At 36.4% G+C, this 14,633-nt stretch overlaps 1 protein-coding gene across 1 annotated transcript in view; it reads right to left on the bottom strand.

Moving 5' to 3' along the window:
- The window catches only part of GTF2F2 (general transcription factor IIF subunit 2), a 176,281-nt gene that overhangs the window by 125,190 nt on the left and 36,458 nt on the right, over positions 1–14,633 (bottom strand). The window contains exons 3-4 of the mRNA XM_058276654.2: positions 11,202–11,220; positions 9,990–10,134 (exon numbers count right to left, since the gene is read on the bottom strand). Coding sequence (XP_058132637.1) covers positions 9,990–10,134; positions 11,202–11,220 — 164 coding nt within the window. The remainder of the gene's footprint in view (positions 1–9,989; positions 10,135–11,201; positions 11,221–14,633) is intronic.

The raw sequence follows: 14,633 nt of genomic DNA, 5'->3' as shown, positions 1-14,633 counted from the left end.
CCATCTCAAACATGTATTTTGGCAATTGGTGCTTCAGAGGATAGACTGGTTCCAGCAGACAATGAAAAAGTACTTGATGTGGCTAGCATGCTGGTCACACTCAGCTGTGATCATCACTGTGGAGGGAGTAGTTGGAGTGCAGTGGTTTGCTGGGTTCAGCAAGTCCTTGAAAAGCCTGTAAACATGTCACAATTAACCCAAGAATTTCTAGACTCTCCTAGGCCACATCAGTTCATTCTTATCAAAATAGTTATACATTACTAAACATGGGGGTTCTTTTTTATTTTAAAGTGAAACAATTATTTTTATAATTGAGTTTTTCCAGATAAGTTATTTATAATGGGCATGACTGTTGTTTTTTTTTTTAATGCCAATTATACCCAAATACTGTACACATTTCATAATTAAACATCAGATTTTAAGCTGTGTGTTCCCAGTCAAGGGACTTGTGTCCTAGGTTCTTTGGGGTAAGTACTTCCACTAGGAAATGCAGCAGAGGCAGAACTGTAGTTCCCTGTTCAGACACGTCCATAAAACCAACCTGGCTAACACCATGAAGCTCTGCAGTTTAACTGCCTAAATGTTTTTGCTGGATTTGAGGAAAAGAGATGTTGGGAAAATTAGTTCTCTTGGAAAAATGGTTTGAATTGAAGATTTATTTTAGTTTAGATTTAGTATCAATTTTTCTCTACATGATTCATCATGGATGGGGAGAATAGAGAAGATCAAAGAAAATAAGTGAAATTTCAAAAGCCAACATTTTCTTTGACCTCTTGAACCATGTTATTTATTTTACTATGAATCCCTAAAATGGTTGTTTTTCCCTCATGAGATGAAGTTATCCAGTTTAAAAAAAAAGATGCATAGGTGGCAAAGCTAAAATAGTATTCAGATCTCTCCTTTCATATTCATTTCTTTTTATTTGGTATTTCCTACTAGAAAACATGGGACATTTAAGTTTCCTATTAATAATTACTTCTAAATTATGCAATAATTCCAGGGAATTATAAAAAATTCAAATACTTAAAAAAAAAAAAAAAAGGTTTGCTAAGATAAATACTACCCTGAAAAATCTCTATTCTATTTAAATACTAAACCTCCATAACTGCTAGAAATCTGGAGAACTTCATAAACTATCTCCAAAGAATGGGTTGATTTTCTGCAGTTAAAAGGTAGAGTCTGTTCTAAAGAACAGCAGACTAGTCATAATAAGTCACAGAAATAACATACAGTAATATCCGGACAATGGTTAGTTCTGGAAAGGGTAGAAATGGGACAATAAAAAAAGAAAAATGAAACATTAACTGTAAAATGTTTTATTTCTTAAAAAAAAAAAAAAAGTCTTAAAACTACTATGGCCAATATCAGTATTTATGAAATTTGGCTACTGTGTACAGGTTACTCAATTCTCTACAGTTCCTGTAGGCTTGAAATATTTCATTATTAAAAACTGAAGAGTGAATCATAGGGTTAAATGAATTTAATTTGATTCCTAACCTTAATATTATCCTTCCACTCCATTTTTTTCTTTTCCTCCTCATGGCACCCCAGATTATTAAAGTTACAGTATTTATACATGCATGCCTAAAGAAGAGAAAAAGAGTATAAACATTCCTTTTACTCTCTGTCCAGCCACTGAATGAGGGGAATTTTTCTGTGTTTAGGTTTAATTTTTCAGAGGGAAGACATGGCTTAGGAAGTTAGCAATAAAATTCAAAGCTGAACTTCTGCAGTCAGTTATGAAACTTGGTGGAAGTTCAGGGAATATACAAAACACTGAATTCATACATTTTGTTTCAGTTTGTTCTTCCTCATGAGTATAAGGCTGTCAGAAACTGGCATGACTCAAAACGTTCTGTGGCATGGCTGTTACTCAAAGGACCAAGCAAACACCTCACTTGTTCTGCAGGGCCCTTTGCAGGTAATTTGCTGGGAAAGTCAGCAGTGCCAGGGTGGTTGCTAAGATGGGGGGACCGAGAGATGGCAGTGTGCGAAGTGTAAGGGGTCACAAGACAACCAGGACTTGCTGAAGAATTAACAAGAACTCGGTAAGTGGGCATTCACCCTGGAAGACCCAGCACCACTTGTTACTTGTTTCAGAAAGAGATATGTTTTAAATATATATATTTCTAAATGTGAGAAAATAGAGAGGTCTAGTGACACAAATTTCTTAGAGCTTCTGTTCTCTCATCAGCACAATGGAGATTTAAAAAGTTCATCACTCATGGGGTTGTGGTGAGAATTAATTAGGATGTATAAAGGCAGGTTATGCACTAGCGTGTAAGTGTGATAAAGACTCAAGGAAATGGTTCAACAGTGGTTCACATGCAGTAAAAAATAAGTACTGTACTCTTAATACCACAAACAAAACACTGAAGCGGGCATTCAATCCATTGCTATGAATGACCCTGCCCTAAATAGCTCTGGGGAAAGTGGGTTTTTATCAAACCACAGCCAATAAAAGCGTTCCACACCTCACAAAGGATCTCAGAAATGAAACCTGCGATCTTTTTTCAAAAAAACACACTAAATCAGCAGTTTTCAGAGAAAAGTCTGTGGATCTCTGGAGGTCTTCAAGTTCATTTAGATGGCCACAAGGTCAAAACCATTTGTGTAAAACATATGCTTTTTTCACTGTATTATTTGCACTGATGGTGCAAAAGTCATGGTGGTAATTCTGCTGGTGCCTCACTACAAATCAAGGCAGAGTAGGTGCCATACCATACCATCCTGTACTCACAGTTAAGAAAAAGACACTTCCACTTAAAAACATCCTTCATAAAATGGCAAAAATTATGTTTTACTAAATTTCAACCCTTGAATACACATCTTCTTAATATTCTGTGAGACCAAATGGGAAGTATGCATAAAGCACTTCAGCTGGGTGCCAACGAGGGAGGACTGTCTCTACGAAAAGTGCCTGTGTGACTGAGTTGCAAGCTAAACTAGACACTTTTTTCAGAAAAGACCATTTCTGCTTCAAAGAACAACTGAAAAACAAACCATGGTTATTTAGATTCAGCTATCTGATAGATTATTTCTCAAAAATCAAAGAAATAAGTATCTTTTCAAAGAAAATCACTGACAATATTTGTTGCTGAAAAACTTGAAAAACTTGTATCCACCACCATAAGCCTGACAGCTCCCCAATACTTAAGGACTTTTCTGATGAAATCAGTGGTGATGTTAATGAATACATATTTTTGATTCTATATAATTAAATAATATGTCAACATTTGGAAGCTCTGCATAACTCAGTGAACCAATATTTTCCAAATGACAGATGTATGATGCTACAAAATCACATGAGGGTAAAACAGCCATTCAAAGTGCAAGACAGACAGTGGAGTTTAATGTAATTGCATATGATTACTTTACTGATAAGATTTCAGATTCTATATTGCCATTAAACTTCACGAAACTACCACTTGTAGAGTTTTGGTGTAGTATCAAAGAAGAATATCCACAATCATCTGAAAGGGCTATTAATTATTCCCTTTTCCAATTACACACTTGTAAGAGGTCAGATTTTCTTTATATACTTCAATCAAAAAAACACACTACTACAGACTGAATGCAAAAATGGATATGAGAATATTTTATTAGCCAGACATTATTGAGATTTGCAAAATGCTAATCTTCTCACTTGGTTGTTTTTTTATTGAAAATAGTTTTCCCCCCATAAAGATATTATTTATGTTAACATATAGTGTAAAGAGGCCCTGAAACCAAACAGTTTGAGAACCACTACATTAAGCAGATAGAAAATAGTTGCAATTAAGATAGATAAGGCTAAATAAAATCTCAGACTCCTGTTGCATGGCAACTAGTAATGTGATAATTTAGGAAACAGCATGTTTCATGTTTAAAAGCAGTGATAAGAAAAAAACTCCACAAAGAAGAAAACAGCTGTACTCTGAACGCTAACAAACCAAGACATATACATAAACCTTAATTCAAATTATATACCTGAGATGATATTCAACAAATGGGGAAACATATCAAGTAGATATTTCCCATAGTAGTAAAAAATTTCAACTTAAAACAAAAACAAAAACACTTCTTTTTGTTTCATTTACTACACTTGCAGGACAGTACTATGTAAAGCAGGTTATAAAATCTGTATCAGTTCAGTTTCCAAAACTGGAAAATTCAATGTCTTCAAAGAGCATTTCCATAGCAACGCACTCTTTTTCAAACACTAACTTTAACATTCTAAGACATATATGCATTGATACATGTTGTCAAATTCAAGCTTGAAAGTAAATAAGGCAGGCTACCACCAAATAAATTCTTACATACTTCTAATTATCTCTTCTTATAATGTGTGCAGTGGTTAACCAAGTGTAACAGCACACAGGGCTGAACTAATCTGATTAGCAACGAGAAAGTAAAAGAATTGCCTGTGCCAAAATAAAAATATAATGAGCAAGGAGTAAAGTGGGAAACAAAGGAATTTAAGATTCAATTTTCAACCTCAAGTGTCTTGAGGAAAACATCTTTGAAGGAAGAAAACCACTATCTGAGTCGCTAACAAGTTATCTCACTTCAGAACAGTTCTAAGGAAGAAACTGTCCAGTCAATGGGGTGACATCTTCTGAGTACTAATTTTTCTTCAGAGAAAATAAACAATTTCAACATATGTGTGCTTTAACAAGCACATCAACTATGTGCTAAATCCTATACCAGGCACAGTGGGGATAAGCATGAGATGCAGTCCTCCCAACAAGGTTTAATTAAGGGTCAAACTGAGCAATGCAGACTGACTACCACAGGAGTCCAGATAAAGGAAAAATCAGTATAGGACAGGCTAGAGAGAAAAGAGAAGGGTAAGTATGGCTGTAAAGGGCAAACATATGGGAAGGCAAGGGAACAGCATCCCTGGCAGAGGGGAAAAAAAAGGCAGCTGTAGAATGTAGAAGATAAGGAATCTTCTAAGTAGAATAATCAACAGATTAGGTCGCAAGAGGGTGGAGATGTATCACTGGACACCGGGTGAGAGACTAGACGTTCGTCACTGCTACTGCATCTCTCCCATGGATTTACTGCAACCCTTGTCCCCCACTGTCCTTCTTAACCCACCAGCCAGAGTCACGCTTTAAAATGTAAATCAGATCATATTCTGCTCAAAATCCTCCAAAAGGCTCCCCAGTTCACTCAGAGTAAAATCCAAAATCTTTATATTGCCTTACAAATCCCATCACCACAAACCCCATTCCACTCCAGTCTGGCCTTCTTACTAGTCTTCCTCCTTGCAATTCCTTGAGCATGCCAGGCTCACTCTCACCACAAAGCCATTTGTCCTCACTTCAAAACTTCTGCCTTCAAAACTTCAAGTTGGCTAATAACTGCACACTGGTAATTCTCTCACCAATTCAAGATATTGTTCAAATCCCCTAGGCTGAATGCACTAGTTAAAATTTCACCCTCAGTCTAGTACTTCTAGTTCTACTTTCCCAGCTCAGCTTTTTTCCTAGAAAACTTTTCAACTTCTAACCTTCAATATAACTGACTGTTTACTGTTTGTTCTGTCTTCCTCTTACTGAAATTAAGTACCATAAAGGCAGAGACTTTGCTTATGTTGTATTACAAGTCTTAAGGAAAGTCTGCAGAAAACAGGCACAGATAACGTGCTGAATTAAAGTGAAAACGAGAGCAAAAAGGGCCACAGTGTTTTTATCATCTCTAACCCTGCCCATTTCTTCTAGTATTTCCTAACTCACTTATGATCTCACCATCAACCAAGATGCTTAAGCCAGAAGAGCCTGGGAACCATTCTACACTTCTCATTCTTCCAGCTCCTCCACTGCCAATTATTACCCAAAGCTGTTAAAATTACCTCTAATACCTCAGGAACATGATCCCTCTTTTCCATTCCCAGTGCCCCAGTTCAAACATTTTTCATATCTAAACAGACTACAAAGTTTGCAACTAAGTTTTTTTGCTTTGATTTAGTCAGGGCTAGTCAATGGATTTTAGATATGTATGACAGAGTGAAAGGGTTGGAGAGAGTACAGCGATGAGAAGGGTACTTGAAGGCTTCGCTTCCTTCCCTCTTACTTAGACACACTTAGTCATATACTTCAAGATCCAACCCAAATATTATCTCCACTTTTGAAGCCTTTCTCACTTCCTTCAGGCAAAGTGCATCCCTTTATTCCTCTTTGTACATAACTACATTAAAGTAATTGTATTTTCACATACCAGTTGCCCCACTGGACAGGAGTCTAGTCGTATTCCAGCACAAGGCCTAACACCAAAAATATTTGTTGAACAGATGAATGAACAACTGCCTAGAACTGGCAGTTATAAAGAAGAAAAATCTAAGTCTGAACAAAGTCAGAGATGCCAGAGAGAAGAAATTCTAAGTTATCTATATAGTTTTCATAAAATAGCACATAAAAATACTAAACTGACTCAGGGCGGGGGGTGGAGGGGAATAATGGCAGACCACATAAGGCATTTCCGTAGAAACAAGGATAACAGTTAAGAGAGAGCCCCATGAAAATACTTAATAGAGAAATCGATCATTTAGAACGTCACAGAAAAATGAGGTGGCAGAAGGGCTAACCCAAAACAATCTTAAAAATAAAATGTTTTCTCAGAGAGGGATGCTCCACTAGAAACAAATTAATTGGCTTCATAAAATGCTAATGAATTGCAAATTTTTAAAAATCAAGGTGCAAGCATTTAGTGGTGGAATGAGTTGGGACGGGGAAGGGGTGTTCTTAATCTTAATCCATTTCCATGGATGTAAACCATTTTAAAGCGGACCTTTTGAGGATGTTATTTTTAGTTAGGTTGTGGCCCACTAAATCAGGATGGGTTTTGAGCTTAGTCCTGGAGGCCTTATGAAGAGAAAGCCATGGGGAGAGCCTGGAAGCCAAAAGTCAGCAGAATTGGAAGAGAAAAGCATCACCATGCATCAGGAAAGCCCAGGATCCCAAGGACTACCAGCCAACAAGAACAATACCAGCCTTGGTAGGAAGCCAGTTTTCTAGCCTCCAAAACTATAACATAGCAAATTTATGTTGTTTCAGCCAATCCCTTTGTTTGGTATTTGTCATAGCAGCCTAGAAAACTAAGACACACTCTAAAACGTACGTATCATCAGTCCCCTTCTAATCCCATCCCCACAGACACCCAAATTTGTAGAATTCAATAATTAGAAAAATTGGCTCAGAAAGGGCCTTCTTAAAAAAAAAAAAAAACAAGAAAAGTATGTTAACAGAAAGAATAAAGCTACTAAAATTCTTAACACAGTGAACTCAAATGAAATTCAAATTTTCTTATAAAAATCTACATTTTATAGACCTGTGTACTAGTAAAAAGAAGAGTATAGAAAAGCAGGGTTTTTTGTTGTTCGTTTGTTTGTTTTAGCAATAAGCAAGTACAGCTCTATGCTTGAGAAGAAATGGAAAAAGTAATCAAAATTATGCTTAGGAAGCAGATATCGCTCAGTGGTTGAGTGTCTGCTTCCCACATGAGGGCCTGGGTTCAATCCCCGGTACCTCCAAAAAAAAAAAAAAAAAAAAGCCTGCCTCATATACGTGAGCCATTATAAATGGCTTCATCATTATAAAATGGCTTAGTCACGCATACTTTGGCAAGTTCACGACCAAGCAAAGTAACACTAGAGTAGTGGCCCTTTTGGGTCACAGATCCTGCCAATGAAAGCTATGGTATTAGCCTATGGAGAAACACACATATATCTAGCATTTTCAATATGGAAGGGCAGTCACCGGCCCCTTGCTGTCTACTTGTGACTTCCTACTGATCCAAAGAACTCTGTTGTAGAACTGCTGCTTTAATGACTAGAAACAGCAAATGCTATAAGGTTCCTCAGAAAAGGAAATAAACTATTAATAACTTTCTTGTGGTAATCTAAGCAATCAAGAAACTCTAAATATAAAAATCCCTATTAGTTGAATTTTATTAAGTGATATACCTAATTTAGCTAAAATGCACGCATATACTTTAAAATAAACTTGACACCTAAAGAGTTTTAAAATGAGATCTAATTTGAATAATAGTATTAACAAAATCTAATATTCACGAAGCATTTACTATGCAAGCATTGTTCTAGGTATTTAAACACATTCATATAGATAAATGTAAATTATTATCCTCATTTTACAAATGAGGAAACTGAGGCACAGAAAGGTACAAAGGGTCACAGAACAATGACATGAAACATAAATGATCAATGGGATTAAGAAGCAAAAAATTCTGTTACAGGGTACACCATCTCATAACTACTTAGACCTGCATCTGTATTATCCTAGTTCTACAAAGCAAGAACATATTGTCCAAACTCAGAACAAGAGTGACGATCTTGATCCTCTTCCATATGCCTACCACGATAATCCTTGTAATATCATATTCAGTTTGGGGTACAGTCTAACCAGAAAATGTTCAACACAAAATGTTCAAAAAGAATACAACAACTAAAGGGCTTAAAAGATTAAAAATGGAAGTTTAATTTTGAGGTTAACAATCCTCTTTGCTTCTAAGTGACCTTCTTGTGAGTAAAATGCCAGCAATAAATTATGCCTAGGTAAAATTAGCCACTTAATAATTAATAAGATGTTAAAAAAAAACTGAAATAGAGCATCATTTTCTACAAAGGAAATTCAAGTTTCCTGATCTCAAACTTTTATCAAGGCTCTGCTCCTTTTTACCATTTTGGTGTAATGCCATCTTTCACTCCAGGGACAAACATAAGAGTAGAGAAAATCTCACAGGTTTAACACGTCTTATTAAATCCCATCAATTGCAGGACAAATTTCAGATTCCTTGTATGTGTCTAAAACTATATTCTGTACAGTGTAGCATACAATTAATATTTGTTGAATCAATGAATACATTCCCACATAAAATGCATATGTTGAAGCTATTATTACATGAACATTTTCTATCTCCCATAATACCACGCTTCAAATTAGTATAGCATCAAAATAATGCCATCGTAAACTACATGATAAAAAATTTATAACTTACCATTTTGTTAGGTTATACATCCAAGAAAAAAGATTAATTTTTTATACCAGTTTATGCAGCAATTGGTAATTTATCATGCCACAAAAAATTTATCTGAGGATATCCCTTTTGTTTTCAACAATGACACTATTAACATACTATAATTTCTTACAGCTTTCTTCTAAATCTTCAATGAGATACAACAAAATCATGACTTTTTTCTGTTATATAACCAATAAACCTTTAAGATTAGCAATGAGAAAACTAGCTTTGTTAAACTGAATTGGCCTGCTGCTTTGACAGTAATACTCTAAATTTAGTGAAGGATAAAAAAAACCAAGAGACAATAAAAATAAACATATACCCATGCTAAACATATACTCATGCTAAGAAAGAAGTTCCAGCTGTATTTAATTCACAAACTGAAACACTTGGTACTGATTTCCTGAACTGTTACACCATCTCATAGCAAATACACACAATTTAAAAATTATACTTTACACAGAGCTACTTGGAAGTTGATACCAATTAAAAGCAGTTATCTTTATACAATAAAAAAGGCCCTCTTTGTATAGAAAGCATACAATAGCAAAAATTCAGATTAAAATAGTCCCTAATATTAAGCAGTGCTTTTCTAAACACAACATATAGGTGCTGAATAACAATTTACCAAAACGGGCAAGGATGACCTTATCTTGGCAAAGCTCAGAACTCTGTTTCTTTAACGTCTTAGAAGGCAGCTTGATGTACCACACTTTTCCATTTGCATTGTTGTATTTCTTATACACCCAAAATGGAAATTAAGCCCTTATCAAGTAAAGGGCAAAATTTCATTAATCACAAGCAAGTATACAGAACACAGCAGTAGCATGACATGAGTAATAGAGATAGATGACACCAGGTGCAATAGCCTTGGTAATGACCTTAAAAAACAAACAGGTATGTGTGTTGAGACAGTCAATCTATACAACTTATGCCAAGTAGCACCAAATTATTCCATTCCCACTTACCTGACGAGCTCTCAGTAAATACTGTTAATGTCTGTCCTCCAACACTTTGCAAGACAAATGGATGTTCCCTAGGAGCACTAACTGAAGCTGGTTTTCCTCCGATGTCATGAATATTTGCAAGATCCTCATTCAAAGTAAATGACACCTAGTAGATAAATTAGACAGAGCTTACTCCAGTGGTCTTTGTCTTCGAAGTATCTATACAGAAATTTTTTATTATATATCAAGTACTTCATAAAAACGTGAGTTTTTCTAGGCATTGTATTAAACATTTTTTAAAACTTTATCAAAGTCTTTAATACTTTGTTATAAAAAGAGACTCTATTGCCATTTGCCCAGATAATGGGGCTAATATACCATTATAGAGATAGATGGCTTTTTAATGTTTTCTCTGGTCTGTGGTTGAAAACTATTTCTGAAACAGTAAAAAAATTATTTTTTCTAAGGTCTTTGTGGTCAAGGGATCATGTCTTGTTACCTTTATATCCTTAAAGCCTAGCAAAGTGCCTGGTATAAAGCAGGAAAACAGTACTTAATGAATGAATGAAAATTTTAAGAATATTAAGAAAGTTATTGTTCTTGAAGAGGTGGTGGGAAGTGAGTTATTTACTCAGAAAGGCTTAAATGCCTCCATAAACGAGGATATATTTCTTCTTTAGGTTTTACTAATGTAAGAGTACATGGTGATGTTTTATTTCTGAATATTTTAATGAATACAACAACCATTTATAATGATAACTAAATATCGAGGTTTAGAATAGAAAGGCACAGTGGGTGTTCTTTCAAAATGATTTTTACTATATACATGATCTCCCCAAAAGAACAGTGAATTAATATATAAACATATGATTACTGATCTAATCTATCTACTATGTGCTACGTATTACACCTTATGTTCTAGACTTAATGGGTTGAAATCTAAAGCCCTCAAAGATCCAAATCACTGCACTGCACACTGCAATAATAACTAAGGCATTACTAAAGTAATACTATGTTTCATAGGTCTAAGAGAAGGGACATGGAGAAGGAACAACCAGAAAAGAGTCCATTTACAGAAGGGTGATTATATCTTCATGTGTTCCTGATCAGCAGCCACTCATCTGATGTGGAGTTTTCCAGAATGCATACATGCACACAACACCCTTTCTTTTGTACTATTAATACAATAGCAAAATAATCTCATACAAAATAATTTCATATAAATAATCTTACCTCAGTCCTTCCTTGATTCCTAAAGCAAAGGAAAGGAAAAATTTTTTAAGTATTTAGATTTTATTTTTTTCCAAATGGAAGTTGATAAAAGCAATTTTTACCTCATATTTATAGAAATATTACATTTACAGAAATAAAATTATTCTATTACCTCTAACCCCCCCAATTTCTTCCAATCCTATTAGGAAAACAAAGTCATATTAATCCCACATGAGTATTTTAGAAATTTTTTAAGTTTTGTGTCACTACCATTACAAACTGTCTTTTTTTAAATATCTTTCCCCATTCCCTGCCACCCCATTGTCTGCTCTCTGTGTCCATTCTCTGTGTGTTCCTCTGTGACCGCTTCTATCCTTATCAGTGGCACCGGGAATCTGTGTCTCTTGTTGTGTCATCTTGCTGTGTCAGCTCTCCGTGTGTGCGGAGCCATTCTGGCAGGCTGCAGTTTCTCACGCACTGGGAGGCTCTCCTTACGGGGTGCACTCTTTGAGCATGGGGCTCCCCTACACGGGGGACACCCCTGCATGGCAGGGCACTCCTTGCGCACATCAGCACTGCGCATGGGCCAGCTGCACATGGGTCAAGGAGGCCCAGGGTTTGAACCACAGACCTCCCATGTGGTAGGCGGACACCATTGGGCCAAGTCCTCTTCCCTACAAACTGTCTTAATATTACTTTATCCAAATCATGATCTTATTACAATTCTTTATTTCTAATTCAAGTAACTCCATATTTAAAATCAGATATACATGTTATTCAGTAAATTTTACTATTTTAACTGAAAACGTTTTATTTGCTTAAAATCTTAAGGATAAAAATTATTACATTTAATAATCTTTTAACTACAGCAATTTTTCTCTATTACAAAAATAATACATACTCACTGTATGAACATTTTTAATACAGACCAGCCCAGATGTTTTAAAATAGCCATAATTCCTGTTAACATTTTGGTACAGTAAATACCCTTCCAGACTATTTTCTACACATTTGAACATGTAGATGTTGTTAAATTTTTATTTTTTACATATACAGAATCAATGGGCATCCTACATCACAGGAACTAATTTTTTCAAAAACACATTTATTAAATACCTACTATATACAAAGTACTGAGTAAAGGTCCTGCCCCATTCAGCAGAAGACAACAAGTACATGCATAACCATAAAACAAGCTAACTTTCAAGGTTCAATAAAAGAGCCATAGCGTGCCAAGATCTGAGAGGACACTATCGCTTCCACTTAAAGAGCTCACAAGTGGCCCAAATGCAGGCAGCAGCTCTGAGCTGAGCCATGAAGGGTGCTAGGATTTCGACACAGGAATGAAGTATGGGAAGTGAGTAGCTGAGCAAAGTCATCGAAGGGTCTGATTACAGAAGCGATCAGAGCTGGCCAGAAGGGAGGGAGCACAAAACAAGCAATAGTTGAAAGCCAGCTATAAAGGAGCACTGGGGCTAAACCATGGAAGATCTTGAATATCACAGGACAGAGTATAGACTTTATTTCAAATGCAATGGAGATCCAGAGGTACTGTCTGAACAAAAGAATAACGAGTTCAGCAAAACAGTCCAGGAAGGTGAAAGGTGACTAGAGATATGAAGACCTCAGAAAACTCCTGTATCTCCACAACACCCCGCCTGGTTCCTACCTGCTGTCATTTATTTGTGCAGTCCATCACTCATTCAGGATCTACTATACATCCACTAGACCTGCGCTTGGTGCAACATATGGTGTGAGTAGAGGTCCTGTCCTTGACATTCAAGTTTAACAAAAAACATCCAAACCAAGAGCAACAGTAATCGAGATCATAACTACAGCAGTTTAGCATTGCTTATGAATTCCAAAAATAGATACTAGATTATATTTGTAAACTGGTCAGTTCCTCTGGGCATTTTATATTGTATTGGATTCAGAGGTTTCACTCTTACTTGATTAAATTATGATTAAGGCTTTGATTGGGCCATGTCAGTAGGCTGTTGTGTCCTCGCCCCCTTAGTAGGTGGAGACTCACAGAGAAAACAACAAGGCAAAGGAGTTAGTTGGAGTTTTGATCCTGGAGCCTGGGAAGTAAGCACACAGAGAAGCAGATACATGAGGAAAGAGAGAAGGCCCCATTAGACATGGCAGAAGCCCTGGGAAGAGAAATGAGCCATTTGCCTGACAGTTTATAGCTAGCCTTGTGGAAGGCAGAGCAGCTGAGCCCAAAAACAAGCCCCAGAGGAGAGACAAGACTTGTCCCAGCCTGCAGCTGAGATTGGAAGAAGCTGGGACCACAGAGCTTTGGGAGAAGGAGGAAGGCTGAACCCTCACAGATGTCGCGCGCCATCTTGCATCAACACGTGGCAACAGACTCTGGGTGAGAAAGTACCTCTTATGGTACCTTAAGTTGGACTCTTTAGGGCCTTGTGACTAAGCTTCTATCCCAAATAAATACCCTGTATAAAAACCAAACTAATATCTGTATTTTGCATCAGCACCCCTTTGGCTGACTAATACAATAACTTTATGTCAAAGATACAACATATTATTATGGAAATGCAAAGCTGAAAGCCCGGGAAAAAGACAAAGTGAATGAGGGCTGAGGTCAACAATATGGGGACAATTCCAAACTAAGGGAATAGTTCAAATGAACACCAGAAATGAGAAAGTATCCAGCACGTTCTTTCTGACACCAGTGAATGATAGGCTGGAGTCAAGTGGTAAAAGGTTTCTTAAGCCAGACTAATAAATCCAGATTCTTAAAACAGATTTGTTTACTGTAGGAATTCTAAGACTATTTACTATACTAAAATGCCATGAGAATCTCCTTTGTCAGAGAAGTATCTAGAACAGAGATGAAAATTTTAGATTTCATGTAAAAATATGAACGTCCAGCTTCTCTTGCAAGAATGGAAGATTTAGCAACAAGGGACCCACATTTCAGCATGACAACAGTCCCGAGGACATGTTGAAATGCGGCAGGCATTAATTCACCACAATCCCTTCCCTCTCACTCCTGAATCTGGCTTCTAGAGGCATACAGTTTTGCTACCTTTAAGACAGAGGTGCTGTAGGAAAGGCACAATCCCCAACTAGACACAGAAGGCACTTCCGTAACGTTTACTGAATTGAATTGAGGCTAATGCAAAAACCTGCAAAAAAAAGTAATGAAGGTTTGAATCAGGTAGTGGCAGGTCACAAAGAGATATGCAACAGGATCACTAACCTGTTAGAACTGATAGGAGAAGTGACCCAAGTTGGCAGCAAAGGAAAAAGGATGAATTAAAGATCATGCTGATGCTGTGGTCTGGGTAAATAGAAATTTACCCAGATGCAACTAAGGAACACAGGAGGGGAAGACAACTTCATTTTCATAGAATATAGCTATAATGGCATCTTAGCTGGCATGATTAAAAGATAATAATAATGAGATCTAAATGAGTAAATTTTCTA

Source organism: Dasypus novemcinctus, chromosome 15, assembly GCF_030445035.2.
Source record: "Dasypus novemcinctus isolate mDasNov1 chromosome 15, mDasNov1.1.hap2, whole genome shotgun sequence".
In the NCBI taxonomy this organism is placed as follows: domain Eukaryota; kingdom Metazoa; phylum Chordata; class Mammalia; order Cingulata; family Dasypodidae; genus Dasypus; species Dasypus novemcinctus.
The sequence above is the reverse complement of the archived record's forward strand: the minus strand, read 5'-3'. Positions and strand labels throughout refer to the sequence as shown.